Source organism: Pleurodeles waltl, chromosome 2_1 (genome assembly GCF_031143425.1).
Source record: "Pleurodeles waltl isolate 20211129_DDA chromosome 2_1, aPleWal1.hap1.20221129, whole genome shotgun sequence".
Taxonomy (NCBI): domain Eukaryota; kingdom Metazoa; phylum Chordata; class Amphibia; order Caudata; family Salamandridae; genus Pleurodeles; species Pleurodeles waltl.
Genome location: NC_090438.1, coordinates 195,258,950 through 195,276,980, shown reverse-complemented (window position 1 = coordinate 195,276,980; position 18,031 = coordinate 195,258,950). Strand labels below are relative to the sequence as shown.

At 44.8% G+C, this 18,031-nt stretch overlaps 1 protein-coding gene across 1 annotated transcript in view; it reads right to left on the bottom strand.

Annotated features, from left to right (window-relative positions):
- Window positions 1–17,674, bottom strand: part of RNF128 (ring finger protein 128) — a 418,051-nt gene extending 400,377 nt beyond the window's left edge. The window contains exon 1 of the mRNA XM_069212394.1: window positions 17,137–17,674. Coding sequence (XP_069068495.1) covers window positions 17,137–17,548 — 412 coding nt within the window. The 5' untranslated portion in view covers window positions 17,549–17,674. The remainder of the gene's footprint in view (window positions 1–17,136) is intronic.
- Window positions 17,675–18,031: the final 357 nt, after the last annotated feature.

Genomic DNA, 18,031 nt, shown 5'->3' with positions numbered 1-18,031 from the left:
TGTAGGGCTTTGAAAAGTGAATTAAATTTGATCCTGACATCCAAGGTTAGCCAGAGGCGTGAAATAAGAAAAGCGGGCATGTGATTGGACTTTCAGCTTCTATCTACAATGTGATACACAGTGGCAAGTGGCTGTAATGGTGAAAGAGTGTCTTTCGGCAAACCAGCAAGTAACAGGCTGCCAAAATCCAAGAGGATACTGATTTATTTAAGAGCAAGTGCATCACAATACTGTGGACTAAACAACAAACACAAAAAATGAATGGTGGAATGTTTGGATTAATCTCAGTCACTGATATGTATTTTCTTTGGGCCAAACTCTAGCACTATCTTTTTTTTTATCTCACTGTGCTGTTAAGGACAGGATTTTATTCAAATCAACATTGTTACTGCCTCGATGTGACCAGTTCTTCCGGAACTGCTAGACCACATTCCTTCTCAAACTATTTTGAGCCCATTGGGGACCAGTGTTTGTCTTGTTGGGTGATGCTGTCACCTGACTAAAACCTGAAAATGCTCCAGCATGGTTCTTCAACGTCCTCAATACTGCAACGTGAGCAACTTGATTTTACAAACATGAAGAATGAACAGTTACTCACTCACTTTATATAGAGCAGCACTCATACCCTTATTTTCACTGTTACTACTCCATAGAGTGTATACGACCATTAACAAATACTTTCAAGACAATACATTCCCTGAAATTCAGCTGTAGCCTGTTTGAATTGAGCCTCAAATGGAATAATCCAAAGCTCATGGGGCTTATTTACAAGGCCTTTGTGCCACCACAGCATCATTCTTTTAATGCTGCGGCAGCACAAAAACAACTCCAAATCTACAAAGTGATGCAAGAGGGCTCTAGCGTCACTTTTCACCCCTGGGCCCAGCTACTGGTAATGACATGGAAGGTAGGCATTCCTGGGCAAAAAGCCACACATGGCTGACACAGTGAAATTTACAACATTTCACTGCGTCGTTCTGCGACTTCACTGTGTCAACAATTTAATGCCTGCTCAGAGCAAAGAGCTTTTTCCTATGAGAGCCTTCCACACATTGCAGGAGTAGCATCATTTTTTTGACACTAGTCCAGCAATGAGTCTGTTTAGCGCCACAGATGCATTAGAATTTCTGACACATCTGTGGAAACATGCCTCATGGAGCTCTGTATAGTAAATACAGTAGATCCAGGGCGTTGTTAGGGAATTGTAATGCAGCGCAAGAAATCTGACGCATCAGGGAAGAGTAGTCAGTTTCTTGTAAATGAGGCACTTTATTTTTAACCTCATTTTCACCATAAATCTTGTTTCAGACGCGTTGCGCAAGATAAAATAACTGCACCTGCAATCTGATGTAAAATGACAAAATAGGGTGTGGACTTGAAGCCACAGCAGACATACAACTAATAACATGCCAGAAGTGGCACTTTCCACTCTATATCTTGCTTACATGCAATCAAAGCAATGCTATACACATGAAAAGGTAGGAATTGTGATCTCTTCTAGTCCAAAACACCTGTACCTGTAGGTTCAACCACACTCATTACTGAAAGCAGTCTGGACTCATACGGAATGTCACAAAGGGTTCCCTGGATTGTATCACTAAGGATTATGTTAATCTATGCCATGTTTCTTCTACTCAACCTTGAGTCCTGAAAGGGCCTGGAGCCTCAGGGCCTGATTACGACCTTGGTGGAGGGGATTACTCCATCACAAGCGTGACGGCTATGCCACCCGCCGTACTATAAGTTCCACAGGATATAATGGAACTTGTAATACGGCAGGCGGGATATCAATCACGTTTGTGATCGATTTTTCCCATCCGCCAAGGTCATGATCAGGCCCTTAGTGTTAAATTGTCTCATAAATACTGTCTGTTTACAGAACCTACAATATCATGGCGGATACATACACACTGCTCACCGGTTTTCCTCTCTATCTCTCTTCGTACTATCATCATTTCATCAGGATCAAAAACAAATTTCCCTGGTAAAGACTTCATTGGTTGACAATTGTTTCCATGATACCTTTGTTTCTGTGTAGACTTGCCTGGGAGATTATTTTGCATCTCAAATTTTTTGTTATTATTACATTCTGAGCTCCCACACCCAGGTTAACTGGGTGCAAACGTTTGTACTGCAAATATACCACTGATTATGGAATCCTGTTAAATAGTTCCATAAAAGACAGTGCGGGCAGGAGACCTTATGCAATTATCATAGACTCTAATGTAACAACAAAAGTGATCACAGGACCACCTAGGAGACAGGCGGCGCATGAGTTGTTTCCTACTGGCCTACTCTCTCTGCGAGAAGCACCCGCCTCTCAAGGCACAGCAACCCCAGTGCAAGTGGAGAGGTTCTGGGGGCATGGAAAAAAGCTCACTCATTATTCCTAAGCAGGGGGCAAAGACATTTATACCCATCTGTGCATGCAGCGTTTATTTGCTATTTATAAGTAAGCAAACAACTGAACAATTATGACAACCTTTTTCAATGTTATGCATGTTTGGATAATAAAAATGTTAGTTAAATATCGGTCCAGATTATAAACTGAACATCCAACAATCCTTTGACATCCACTCAAAGGGATAAGAAAGCTGAAAACTGGTCTGAAGTATATATCAACATAAAAACAGTATATAACAAGCAGTAGCAAGACCCAGAGTTCTGGCGGCTATAATGCACTAACACATACAGTCAGCATTTGCACTGTTACTTGTGTTTGCCCTGCTGGTAGTTGATCTTTACAATTCTAACACATCCAGCCTGCTTCAGTTCTGCATGAAAACTGATAAGAGACCATTATGGTGCTTGTTAGAAATGGGGTTTCTGGTTGGCTAGGGTATGCACCTCAGCCAGGCAGAACTTACCCACTCTAGTCAGGGCAAGGGAGTTACACGTCTAAGATAACCCCTGCTCACCCCCTTGGTAGCTTGGCACGAGCAGTCAGGCTTAACCCAGAGGCAATGTGTAAAGCGTTTGCACAACACACACAACACACGTGACGCAATATCCCCACCACAAAGGAAACACAACACCAGATTATATGAAAATATACTGTATTGTACACAAGGCAATTATCAGACCAAACATCACATATCAGTACTATCCTGCTACCTTAGCAGTTGTCAGAACGTTACACATTAGCTACTCTGCAACCTACCAGTAGTCACACATAACACACAGGTTACTCAGTATTCTGCAACATAAGCAGTAGTCAGGAAAACACGTTATTACATCACAGCACTTGTCATTTGAATATCATAAAATTCCCATAGTAGGAACATTAGAAAACATATGGCAAGTTAGAAAAACATATTAGCAAGCATGTCCATAAAAGGAACATTTGCATACACATATGTAAAAACATCAAAAGCTTGTAGGTAATATATGAATCAAACAAAAGTCTGTATAAAGAACTTTGGATTGCAACTATATTGGTCCTTTAAACAGTCCCTGGTTGGATGAAGGCACCTCCAGTGCCTAGAAGGCGAACAATGGGGCCCCCGGCGCTCCTATGCACAAAACAGGGGCCTCCCTTATACTCTGGGGTCAGAGGAGGGCAACATGCACCTCCTCTCTTTTATAGACAGGCCCATCCGGGGACTGTGATTACTGGGACCCCCCCAAGGCCTCAACCGGCCCTCACGAGGGGGGCCAAAGCCAGCAAAAACAACTTAGGGCAGGAGGGGGGCACCACGCACCCCCTCCGGTTTAATGACAGGCCCCTCCCGGGACCCGCGATCTCTAGGGCCCCCCACCGGGCCTCCACTGGCCCTTCCACCAAGGGGGGGGGCCACAATAATGCCCGTTTTACCTAGCAGCAGAAAAGGAGCATCCTGCTCCTAACGCAGAGGCCAGGGGGAAGGGGGCACTCCCCGTCCCTTCCCCTGGTCCTGCCGTGAAGCCACAAGAAGATCAGACCCCTCCTGGGGTCCGAGCAGACACTCGCCTGCACCCGATGCGGTGCGCGAGTGTTCTTCCAGCTTCCCGGGCCACTGCGGTGATCTTATTTAAAGGGGCACAATGCAGCAAGGAGCCTACGAGCTCCCAAGGCTCCATAAGCGCGCTGCAATCAGCGCTATGGCAGCCGCAACCACGGAGAAGCACCCCTCGTGAAGAAATGGATGCAGGGGTCAGGGGCCACAGCACCCTGCCCCTGGGAAGCAGAACCTTAAGACAAGGTCCTCAGGTGGAGGGCCCAGCTACAGGCCAGCACAAGGGAAAGGCAGCAAGTGGCAAGTCCTTCACAGTGACCAGGCAGGTCACAGGTCAGCACAGCAGCAGCAGTCCATGGCGGCTCCTGGTGAGTCCTTTCAGCCTTTGGTGTCCAGTTCCAAGATGACTCCAAGAGTCTCCAAATTGTGGGGAAAATTCCCCTGTACTATAGTCAGTTCTTACAGTGTTTTACAATGGGGGGTTAACGACCTTATTGTGTGAGGCCAGGGCACAGCCTTTACAAATGCAGGTGTGCCCCGCCTCTCCCTTCTCTCAGGCCAGGAAGGCTTTACAATATGTAGATGCACCTCTTTGTCACCTCCACCCTCCCTGTGTACAGGCTGTCTGGAAAGTATGCACAAAGCCCCAACTGTCAGTCTGCCCAGACGAGGATTGGAGACAAGCTGCAAAACACCAGAGTCATAAGTACAGATAAATGCGCACTTTCTGGAAGTGGCATTTCTGTGATAGTAATAAAAAATACACCCACACCAGTAAGCAGTATTTATTATCACCATCACAACCCTACCAAACACGCCTACGCTACCCCTCATAAATCAGACAATACCCTTTACACATAAGGTAGGGCATTTCTAATGCAATCCTATGAGAAGGCAGCACTCACAGCAGTGAGACACCAAGTTAGGCTGTTTGTCACTACTAGGACAGGCCATGCAATATGGCACATGTCCTGCCTTTCTACATACATGGCACCCTGCCCATAGGGCTAGCTACGTCGTACCTTAGGGGTGACTTACATGTAGTAAAAGGGGAGTTCTGGGCCTGGAAAGTAAGTTTAGATGCCAGGTCCCTGTGGCAGAAAACTGTGCACACAGGCCCTGCGCTAGCAGGCCTGAGACAGGTTTGAAAGTCTACTTCAGTGGGTGGCGCAAGCAGCACTGTAGGCCCACTAGTAGTATTCAATTTACAGGCCCTGGGTATAGAGATACCACTGTATAAGGGACTTATAGGTAAATTAAATATGCCAATTAGGTATAAGCCAATCATACCAACTTTAGATGGGAGAGCTCCTGCACTTTAGCACTGGTCAGCAGTGATAAAGTGCTCAGAGTCCTAGAGCCAACAGCGAGAGGTCAGAAAAACCAGGAGGAAGGAGGCAAAAAGACTGGGGATGATCCTGCGTAAGGCAAAAAGTCCAACAGTGCTAAATACAAGAGTTTTCCTGGTAAATGCTTCTAATTGAAATGAAAGCAGACATCAATACTATCGTCAGACTATTCCACGGGATTGTTATTTTTTGTATTTGTTTTGTGCCCTTTGATGTATAATTCCAAGGATCTGGCCCCAGCGGGTTGATGCTGTATGTGGCCTGGAGAAACAGCTGTCATAACCAACTCAGTAATACTGAAAATAGGGGAATTCCGGTCACAATACTGCCATGCCACTCTAAACAGAAATCATTAATTTTCACTAATTGATGATATGAAGCAATATGATTTATTTTTCACACAATTCACTGCCGGTATTGGCAAAGAAAAGGCTGTTTAAAAGTGGAAAACAATTATTGGAGAAACCATCAGCCAGAAGATGACCGCTCGTCGTGTGTCACGGAATAGTGAAAACCTCAGAAGATATTTATACCTGGGATCAAAGAACAGATGTGGCAGCGCTTAGACTAGGACAGCCATGAGCCGCTTTGATGCTGCGGTGGTCATCCAATGCTGTAAACAGTTTCACACACAACAGGCAAACATGCGTCAGCAAACGTGACCACAAAGCATTGCAGCGGGCAGACCGCTGCGAATCCATCAGGACCAAGTAAACAAACCCAGTCACTTCAGATGAACTCACGTGCACATCAGCACCACAACAAGAGTGCGACTCCGCACTGAGTCACGGTCGCTGCTCCTCCTTTCACTTTTTTCTGTGGAGGATAATACTCCAAGAGTGACTAGTAGAGGCAGGAATAACAATTTTAATTGGTCTGTATTTTTAATCACTCACATTGCTTTTTAACCCCTTCCCCGCCATGGACGTAATGGTTACGTCCATGGCAGCGCCCGTGTGGCGCCATGGACGTAACTATTACGTCCTGGGACTGGCAGTCGGGAGAAGCGCTAGCGCTTCCCCCGAGGGCCGCCCCCCACCCCCTCAGGCCAGGGCTGAAAGGGGAATCCCTTCCCCTTTCACCCCCACCCCCACCCCCCCCCCATGACGCCAGTGCGCGAATGATGAGCTGCTAGCTCTGAAATTTGTAGACAAGAGGGATGTATACATGCTAAGCACCATCCATGATGAGAGTACTTCACCTGTGGCTGTTTGGGGTCAGGTTGCCGAAGTGCGCAAACCTGTGTGCATCTTAGACTTTAATAAGCACATGGGGGGTGTTGATAGAGTAGATCAGAGGTTAGAACCTTACACTGCTGCTCGTAAGTCTTATGTGTGGTATAAGAAATTAGCGGTTCACTTGTTCCACTTGGCAACTTTTAATGCTTTTGTTGTGTTCAAGGATAGTTCTCCAGAGTCAAGGATGACATTTGTGAAATTTCAGAAGACTATCATAGCTAGCCTTGTTGTGCTGGAACAGGCAAGAGTTCCTAGAGAAGGTGGAGGATGTGGCTAGATTGAAAGATCGTCACTTTGCTGAGCACATTCCTCCCACGGCCCAAAAAAACTTTCCTGCTAAGAGATGTAGAGTCTGTGCTCGAAGAGGTATCAGGAAGGAGACTAGGATGTACTGCCCTGATTGACCTTCAAAGCCTGGGCTGTGTGTGGATGGCTGTTTCAGGAGCTACCACACACAGAAGAATTATTGGGAAATTCTGTGATAGTAAACTGCTGTTTTATATTTTTATATGTTCAGTTTCACGGTTGGCATTAGTCATGTATTCAGTTAGAGCTTTTGTGTTTGTAGTTTTGTACTTATTTATGATTAGTGGTTTCTTTGTTGTTTAAAAAAAAAAAGAGATGGTATGTGTGGGGTGGCACTTGGCTGGCGGTGTGCGTGGGCTGGCGCTTGGCTGGCGGTGTGCGTGGGGTGGCGCTTGGCTGGCGGTGTGCGTGGGGTCGCGCTTGGCTGGCGGTTTGGGTGGGTGGGGTGGCGCTTGGCTGGCGGTGTGCGTGGGGTGGCGCTTGGCTGGCGGTGTGCGTGAGGCTTGGCTTGTGGTGTGGGTGGGGTGGCGCTTGGCGCTTGGTGCCAGCCAAACGCCAGTCCGCACACTCATCAGCTGGTGTGATTGCTGTATCAGGCATGTGGGCGTATGAAAGTGATGGGCCCTTGACTGGCGCTGTCTGTGGATGCGAGTCCTGTAATGTGCTGGGCCCGTGGCTGGCGGCGTGAATGGTCTTGTGCATGTCATGTATGAAAGGTGTGTGAATGGACTGTAAAGCGGTTCGTGCCTTGTCGTGGCTTTACAGCTCACGAGCTGTGAGTCATTGGTTCAGTTTTTTGGCCTTTCAGTTATTCACTTTTGTGAAATCTCTTGTTAATAAAATTTGATCTACTGAACCATCACTCACCCTCGTGCCAAATCCAACCAGTATGTGTGGTACAAATGACAAAACCTGCTCCGCTGTAATCAGGCGTCGCAGCACACTTGAGACAGGTGTCTCAGGTGGGACCCCGATGATGAAGCATGCCACCAACTTGGTTGGTGGGTGAGGGGTCTTTTTCACATAACCTAAGTGGGTTTCTTTTCACAATTTTTGTGTTTGGCACATCACAGACGTATGTGGACACATCAAAATGATATATTACAAAACTACCTGTGTTTGGGGGGGAGGGGCCACCTGTGTTTTTGGTCCTGTGTGTGGCCTTCATCTAGGGAAACCTACCAAACCCAGACATTTTTTAAAACTAGACACCCCAAGGAGTGCAGGGAGATGTGGCTTGCGTTGATCCCCCAACATTTTCTTACCGAGACTCCTCTGCAAACCGCAAAATTTGCTTAAAAAAGCATATTTTTCTGACTTTTGTTTGTACGATCACCGCTCCAGCACAAAATTCCTACTCCCCAGTGTTCCCCTCAGTCTCCCAAGTAAAATGACACCTCACTTATGTGGGTCCCCAAAGCAGAGTCAGTCTAAAGATGTATAAAAGAATATGTCCTTATAAACTCGCTGTGCTATCCCCTCTATCTCTACAAGTTTTGGGCCTTATTCTGTTGCAGGCACCTGGCCCACCCACACAAGTGAGGTATCATTTTTACCGGGAGACTTGGGGGAACGCTGGGTGGAAGGAAATTTGTTGCTCCTCTCAGATTCCAGAACTTTCTGTTACCGAAATGTGAGGAAAACGTGTTTCTTTAGCCACATTTTGAGGTTTGCAAAGGATTCTGGGTAACAGAACCTGGTCAGAGCCCCACAAGTCACCCCATCTTGGATTCCCCTAGGTCTCTAGTTTTCATAAATGCACAGGTTTGGTAGGTTTCCCTAGGTGCCGGCTGAGCTAGAGGCCAAAATCTACAGGTAGGCACTTTGCAAAAAACAGCTCTGTTTTCTGTGAAAAAATGGGATGTGTTCACGTTGTGTTTTGGGGCATATCCTGTCGCGGGCGCTAGGCCTACCCACACAAGTGAGGTACCATTTTTATCAGGAGACTTGGGGGAACGCTGGGTGGAAGGAAATTTGTCCCTCCTCTCAGATTCCAGAACTTTCTGTCACCAAAATGTGAGGAAAATGTGTTTTTTTTAGCAAAATTTTGAGGTTTGCAAAGGATTCTGGTTAATAGAACCTGGTCAGAGCCCCACAAGTCACCCCATCTTGGATTCCCCTAGGTCTCTAGTTTTCAAAAATGCACAGGTTTGGTAGGTTTCCCTAGGTGCCGGCTGAGCTAGAGGCCAAAATCTACAGGTAGGCACTTTGCAAAAAACAGCTCTGTTTTCTGTGAAAAAATGGGATGTGTTCACGTTGTGTTTTGGGGCATATCCTGTCGCGGGCGCTAGGCCTACCCACACAAGTGAGGTACCATTTTTATCGGGAGACTTGGTGAAACGCTGGGTGGAAGGAAATTTGTCCCTCCTCTCAGATTCCAGAACTTTCTGTCACCGAAATGTGAGGAAAATGTGTTTTTTTAGCCAAATTTTGAGGTTTGCAAAGGATTCTGTGTAACAGAACTTGGTCAGAGCCCCACAAGTCACCCCATCTTGGATTCCCCTAGGTCTCTAGTTTTAAAAAATGCACAGGTTTGGTAGGTTTCCCTAGGTGCCGGCTGAGCTAGAGGCCAAAATCTACAGGTAGGCACTTTGCAAAAAACACCTCTGTTTTCTGTCAAAAAATGAGATGTGTCCACGTTGTGCTTTGGGGCGTTTCCTGTCGCGGGCGCTAGGCCTACCCACACAAGTGAGGTATCATTTTTATCGGGAGACTTGGGGGAACGTTGGGTGGAAGGAAATTTGTGGCTCCTCTCAGATTCCAGAACTTTCTGTCACCGGAATGTGAGGAAAATGTGTTTTTTTAACCAAATTTTGAGGTTTGCAAAGGATTCTGGGTAACAGAACCTGGTCAGAACCCCACAAGTCACCCCATCTTGGATTCCCCTAGGTCTCTAGTTTTCAAAAATGCACAGTTTTTTTTTAGGTTTTCCTAGGTGCCGGCTGAGCTAGAGGCCAAAATCTACAGGTAGGCACTTTGCAAAAAACACCTCTGTTTTCTTTCCAAAAATGTGATGTGTCCACGTTGCGTTTTGGGGCGTTTCCTGTCGCAGGCGCTTGGCCTACCCACACAAGTGAGGTATCATTTTTATCGGGAGACTTGGGGGAACATAGATTAGCAAAACAAGTGTTATTGCCCCATGTCTTTCTCTACATTTTTTCCTTCCAAATATAAGAGAGTGTGCAAAAAAGACATCTATTTGAGAAATGCCCTGTAATTCACATGCTAGTATGGTCACCCCGGAATTCAGAGATGTGCAAATAACCACTGCTCCTCAACACCTTATCTTGTGCCCATTATGGAAATACAAAGGTTTTCTTGATAGCTCTTTTTCACTCTTTATATTTCAGCAAATGAATTGCTGTATAACCGGTATAGAATGAAAACGCACTGCAGGGCGCAGCTCATTTATTGGCTCTGGGTACCTAGGGTTCTTGATGAACCTACAAGCCCTATATATCCCCGCAACCAGAGGAGTCCAGCAGACGTAACGGTATATTGCTTTCGAAAATATGACATTGCAGGAAAAAGTTACAGAGTAAAACGTAGAGAAAAATTGATGTTTTCTTCACCTCAATTTCAATATTTTTCTTTTTCAGTTGTTGTTTTCTGTAGGAACCCCTTGTAGGATCTACACAAATTACCCCTTGCTGAATTCAGAATTTTGTCTACTTTTCAGAAATGTTTAGCTTTCTGGGATCCAGCATTGGTTTCACAACCATTTCTGTCACTAACTGGAAGGAGGCTGAAAGCGCAAAAAATAGTAAAAATGGGGTATGTCCCAGTAAAATGCCAAAATTGTGTTGAAAAATTTGGTTTTCTGATTCAAGTCTGCTTGTTCCTGAAAGCTGGGAAGATGGTGAGTTTAGCACCGCAAACCCTTTGATGATGCTATTTTCAGGGGAAAAACCACAAGCCTTCTTCTGCAGCCGTTTTTTTTCATTTAAAAAAAAAAAAAGAAATTTTCACTGTATTTTGTCTAATTTCTTGGTCTCCTTCAGGGGAACCCACAAAGTCTGGGTACCTCTAGAATCCCTAGGACGTTGGAAAAAAGGACACAAATATGGCGTGGGTAGCTTATGTGGACAAAAAGTTATGAGGGCCTAAGCGCAAACTGCCCCAAATAGCCAAAAAAAGGGTTGGCACCTGAAGGGGAAAAGGCCTGGCAGCGAAGGGGTTAAAGCTCAGTTCTCACCAGAAACAGACCTGTAATTTTGGGAGGATTTGCAAGTACATTTTCTATCCGTAAATCAGATTTACACACTGAAATCCAATGGCATAACATTCTTCTCATAACAAGTATGGCACATTTTTGCACAGATTGTAATTCATGAGTATGGAATATCCAAAGCACACTCGGCAATTCCCACGATCATATGTTACACCTAGACGGAGAGTTGAGGGACCACAGACATATGTTACACTTAGAGGTGGAGTTGAGGGACCACAGACATATGTTACACTTAGAGGTGGAGTTGTGGGAACACAGACATATGTTACACTTAGAGGTGGAGTTGGGGGTCCACAGACATAAGTTACACCTAGACGGGGAGTTGGGGGGCCACATACATATGTTACACTTAGAGGTGGAGGTGTGGGACCACAGACATATGTTACACTTAGAGGTGGAGTTGGGGTACCACAGACATATGTTACACCTAGACGGGGAGTTGGGGGACCACAGACATATGTTACACTTAGAGGTGGAATTGGGGGACCACAGAAATACATTACACCTCGATGGGGAATTAGGGGACCACAGACACATGTTACACCTAGACGGGGAGTTGTGGGACCACAGACATACGTTACACCTAGAAGGGGAGTTGTGGGAGTTCATAACAGAGTGCAGTGGGGTGGTCAGGGGAATGCAATATACACAAGTACAGTTGCAACTTCATGGGTACTCATACACGTTTACAACTCATACCCATACTTCCCTGAACACCTCAACGAACCAGGTGTCCTGACAAAGTGTGGCAGAGTGGAGCCTCATTTTTCGAGTAAATGTGTGGAGAGTGAAAAAATTGTAAACAATCTCAAATATTTCAACTCTAGACATATAGGTTTTTTCCACTATGGATAAAATTTCTCCTGGGATTGGATTACGAAAATTAATCTTATATCAGGTATATTAAGAAAATGATCATCTCCCTTCGGGCACACCTGGCATTTCTGTGAAATAAGTCTATATTTAAATCTGCCCACTGCTTAGGTGTAGGCCTACGCACCTGGAGATGTAAGCATTTTTTTATTGGCCCCTTTGAATTATTTTGTGTACATCAGCTAACAATGCATATTGACAAGTCTCATTGTGTCCGTCTGTTGGGTGTAGTATGAGGCGTGGAAATACAGTCTTCTGTATAGGGTCTAGTTGTGTTTACTGCTTTTTCACTGTTTTGAACTTTACATTCTGCTTGAAAATACAATTACTCATGTAAGACAAGATACTTTGATTTTGTTACAGTACACACAGTTTTCTAGAACTTTTTGTTGTGTACAATAAGAATACAAAATTATACCTAGGAGGCATAAACATCCAAATCCACTTTTAGAGCAATGTGTAAATATGTCTCTTTAGGTTCTATTTCACCTCTAGATCAAAGCCAAGTCCGGAGATTTTTGAGAGGCCTGATGTAAAATTTCAGGAGTCCTGTGGCAAGTGATGAGGCCTGTGGGACTGCAACTTTTACTTCTGGCGAGGGTGCAGTGTACTGATCAGTTGCTACTGGGATCAAACTCCTATAACACAACCAGCTGGCAAGACGCCTGAGGTCTGCTACCAAAAGCATATTTTTCATCTATCCTGTGGGAAACCAGTCCTTTGTGTTGTGGTGCAACATTTAAAGCATGCGGTCTATCCCTCTAGACCTTTCTCCAATTGCATCTCTGTCTAAAATCGCATCGTATGAAATTTCTAAAAGGCCTCCGAACTATACTATTCCAGTAAATTTAGGGTCTGAATCTCGGTTGGCCTCATAAGAAGCCAACCATCAAACTAGTTGGCCCTCTCAGTAGTCGACCACCCATACTCCTTCTCTGCTCCCCCATCCTCACAAGTATACACAGTTGTGAAGATTCTATTTTGGCAGAACAAGCACTATAATAAAGCAATGCCTAAGTTTCAACAAGGAACGTTTCTGAAAAAGTAAGGTGACAGATTATCCACACTCTCAATATTTTAGCTGTTGATACAAGTGTATCCACAACGCCAAAAGGCTGCCAATAGGGCCTGCGTAACCAACAAGGCATGAGCCTCTTAGATTTAGTTGGTCCCTCGGCACAACCATCAGTGACGTTTCAGTTCAGTGCCACATACAGAAGCCATGTTTAAGTAGAACTACTTTTACTTGTTCATATATACACTGCTGGAGCTTTTATGTCAGCTAATTCCGTTGGTCTAGAGGTGTATGAGAAGCTTGTCATTGGTTTAAAAAGTGTGTGTGTTTTTAGGTTTAGGCTCACTATTTTGTTACTAGTGATTTTAGCCAAGAGCATCTTGGCCTTGGTGCTTTTGTGTCTGTTTCAGAAACACAGTTAGTTTGTGGTGTTTTCAGTTGAGCAAGGTTATTGTGTAGTTTGTAGATTTTGCCAAAGGTTGTATTAGATATATTAGTTCTATTCTTTTCACAATTGACATTTATACACTTGAGAACCATCCTTGGACAACCACAGCATGCTTTTGTTGGTTGAATGCTGTGGCTTTTGTTTTGGTTACTCATAGATATTTAGTCTATGCTATGAAGTGAGCTGTTTACATTTTTATAGTCTTGGTATGTTTGTAAGTATTTGCAATTGTTGATGTTAATTTTTAGTTGTTCTTATCTCAACTATCATCATGCTTTCTTGGATTGTATCATAAGATATGGGGATGGTGCAGGTACTACATGTATCAGCTGTTTTTTCTGACAAAGATTTGCTTGATGTGTAATAGCATGCCAAGTTGTTTGTGATGGCGCTAAATATGGTCCAGTGTTGTTTGAGCTTAGCTGTCTTATGAGATGAGGTGCATACGTTTTTAGAGATGCTAGGAAGCCACTGGTTCAGATCACCAGTGTTATTTTAACTTGTTTATGATGTTAGATTTTGATGGTGACCATCATTTGTGTTCTCCTAACTCTGGGTGAAATTTCAGAGCACTGCAGCACTATATTGTGCAGTTTTTGCATAGTTAAAAATGTCCATGGTCTCGTAGTGCTGTCCATTACAGTATTTCTTAGGAACCAGGATTTACCATATTAGTAAATACAGTTAAGTTATAGAAAGCTCCACGTTAATCATTAATCTCATATTCTCAAAGGTGATACCATTTTAATTTTTATAATGCAGTAAGCGTCCCTATTTTGGGGAACACTAGTTAAAGGAGTAGTAAGGGTAGATGGGCCCCGTGATGCACAGGGAGGAGGGAGCTAAACAGGAAATAAGATCACAGCACGAGGCAGGGAAGTATGAAAATAGAAACCAGCCAAACAGGGAGAGTAAACGGCAGAGAAGGCCAAGAACCTGTTGACCAATTGTCACACCTGGCTTTTTGTATGTTATATATAGATGTCAGGTGGAAAAATAGCAGGCATTCTATTAGCTAAAAAGTAATACCAGGTGTAACTAATGGACACCGTTAAGATATAAATAAACAGTTTTAGAAAGGAAATAGGACAGTTTCTTCTATGCAACATTCAATATATGTTCAAAACAAATTATACAACAACTAGATCAAGTAGACAGAGGCCAAAGTGGGCGGGATTGGAAGGGCTCGACGTACCCATACTTTTTTGATTTATGAAAAACTGTTACCCTACTTTGCATAAAAAAACAACCGCCCCGGGATGGTTAGTTCCAATGTTTAAATGCTTCAGCTGAAGCGTCATTCAGTGAGTCTCTTGTGCTGTGAAACCGAGCCAGGCAGACAGCTACACAAGCCTCCCTGCCAGGGTTCCTGCTTCCCAGAAAGAAATGCAAATGTGTGCTACGAGTTGTCCAATCTGCAAATTCAAAGAGTGATATGTAAATGTAAAGGATGCTTTCGAGCCGGTACTGGCTTTAAATGATCGAATCACTCAAAGCTTTGTGATGACAAAGACTTATTTTTTTTCCAGTGGTAGTGCAAAGAGTTAAAAACTGAGCGGTGAAGTGTATGTTTTTATTTCTATTTGTAGTTATGTAGCACTCACTGGACAGTGGACTCATTGGAGCGATGTCCGGTGAGCGCCAGGAGAGGCAAGTGTACTTAGGATGCATTTGTAGGAAAATACGAACTATCCCTTTTGCATTTCTGGTTTGCACATTTCCATTTGTAAGCAGTGTTTTTACAGAAAAACCAATATGACATAATTTTACATTATTCCTTTGAATATCTAATTATGAACTCAATTACACTTTCAAGCCCACTCCTTCTGGAAGTTGAAGTTTCCCTGAACCCTACAAAACTGCCCTTTGATTGGCTAAATATTGACACCAGCGAAGTAGCATGTGACTGGGAGGATGGACGCATTCTGCAGTGAATAGATAATACATTATTCTATACATATGGCCAAAACACTACACATCCTCGTCTACCAGATCTCTGGAACACATTACCCAAATCTGAGATACTTCTATCAGAAGGACTGTTAAGCATTTTGCTTAACACTAAGTACTATTAATTTTCTTAATAATATCAGTCTTATTGCCACAGATGATCTGGCCTTGATTATCTTACATCTTGAGTTGCCCCCCATGCCACGTTCTCTCATGGGGTGATAATTTATTTAAATGAGTTATACACCTAGGTTTAACATACTCATTTTTACAAACCACCTAATTAATGTCATGGGGGGGGGGGCACACTCTAAAAATGCAGACGAGTCCATCTTACTCAGTTTTAAGCCACCTACTCACAATTATTCAGTGTCAGCGGTCAGCTTTGACTGTAAAGTAGTTCTTTGCAAATAGTCAAAAATTACGGCAGCATGAGACACCATATTAAGAGCTACTCCTTATTCTAGCTTACTGTCTATTTAAGAGCTGCCATGTTGATGCATGCATGCTTTTTTCCATAAAAAACTTTTTTGCCTTTTATTTGTTTAGTCATAAGTACACCTATCTATGCATTTAATAATATTAATAATCATTTTCTTCTTTCACTCGGCTCCCATCCTTAATACGCTTTTATTTTTTACTCCACCCTTTTCCTATAGCTCTCCTACCATCTTTTGCAGCACCTTGCTATTTCCTCTGGATCCTTCTGTTCCTACCCATGTTACTCCTGTGTCCATCTCTTCTTACTGAAGCGGACAAGAGTGATGCAAATCTGTTAGCAGAAACCAAGAGGCGAGCTGGCCACTTTGGTCTGTTTCTCCAAGAGGCTGACCCATATCCCAGCTCACTGTGGACCTCCGCTCACAGATCTCCATTCAGGACATAGGAAGCAGGGCCGTTCGGTCCAGACAGAAGCGGTCATATCATGTCAGACCCATCGGGACTAGTAAGCATATAGGCCTGTTATCTGTATAATATTTATTTTGGCCAGAGTCTGGGCCCCCCCCCGGGATCACTTCAGGCCCCCCAGTTTGAAGACCTCTGCTCTAGAACCTATATGCTGGTTACTTGTCCCGATGGGTCTGACATGATATGACCGCTTCTGCCTGGACAGGGCCCAATGATTTTTATTTTTCAACTGGGGGGGGGCGCGGCATTAAAAAGTTTGGAGACCTCTGTTCTAGAGTGTTCTGTTTCGTAAAGCATCATACAATGCTCCAAACCTAGGCCTCAAGCAAAAATTAAATACTGTAGGGTACTCGCAGGAGGGAGGGACAAACACTCGTGGGTGAGTCCTGCCTCAAAAGACCAAGGGATCTCATCAACTGCAGCCTAGACCAAGCGCCCTGTATCCACCTCTGAGCCTACAGAAGTGACGTCTTTCAGCTACTGGTTCACTTCCTCACCCAAGAAAGGTATCTGCTCCAGGCTAATGATTAACAGATACAATGTATTCATTTATTACCACAAAGGCTCACACACTAGTGGAGGCAGATAAGAAAATCCGCGGCTTTCATCGACTTCTTCCAGACGAAATAAGTACATGATGCTAAAAAAACACAAGAAGCTGCCAGGGCTCCCCTCGTACACATGATTCAAACACACACAACAGTCAAGCTGCGCCCCTCTACCTAATAAACAGCACACTTTAGGCTGTGCGTTGAGAACGCGCGCGAGACAATGGATAATTGTAGAGTGTCATTTGCAGGCACTTGGGTTGCATTCAGTATCAGTTGCATTCTCACACCAGACACACAAATAACAGCCTTGCGGGGCCTGATTGCTACTTACCGTAGTGCAGCATGGGGATGGTCTGATTTCCGCTGCCGGGGGGAGTGTTGTAGATCACAACAGCAGAGGCACCTTGTCTGGCAGCTATATTAATTTTGTCAGAAAACGTGCAATTACCGCGCTCGATCAGCGCGATCCAAGGCAGCGGCCCGTGGTCGGAGAACTCCGTGGACTGGCTGCAGGCCTTAAGGTCGTGCGACTTGGGGATGGCCACCAGCCCCTGGGCCGCCGCCATGGGCGAGTTGAGGCCGTACAGGCCGCACTCGCACTCGTCCACCACAGTCCTGTTGTTGGTAACGCTGAAGTAGGACACATTGACTAGAGCGTTTCCCGGACTGGCGGCCGCAGCGTGGGCGCTGAGTAACACGCCCACGAGGAGCCACGGGGCACTCGGCTTCTTCGCTTGGCTCATCTTGGGCACCCCTCAGCGGGACACGGGCTCCCAGCTGGTCCCCCGTACGCTGCACACCGCGATCCTCCCTCGGCAGGTTGGAATTTCAGTGCCAAAGAGGAAGCTGATACCTACGGCTGCAGAAACATAAGCCGCGAGGGCGTCAGCTCCATTTCACCTGCTTTATCAAACAAACCCTTGACCGGCCCTAGAGTACATGCGCCGGAGGCCGCGCTTTCATTCAAAGTAAACAGTGCTGTTTGCGCAACTGTGACACATCCCCTGGCATGTCAAGTGCAGGTACTTGCACACACCAGCAGAAAACGTACAGACGCTCCGGCCTCTTTTACCATACAGTTATAAACGAATCACGCGAGAGGGGATCCCGATTAACTGTAACTGTCCAGTTGGAGAGACATTGCCAGGAAGCGGGGTTTTCTTATCGAGTCTGTGCATGCTACAGTCGCCAGGTAGATTTTGTTTAATCATTTAATCTTTTGCAAA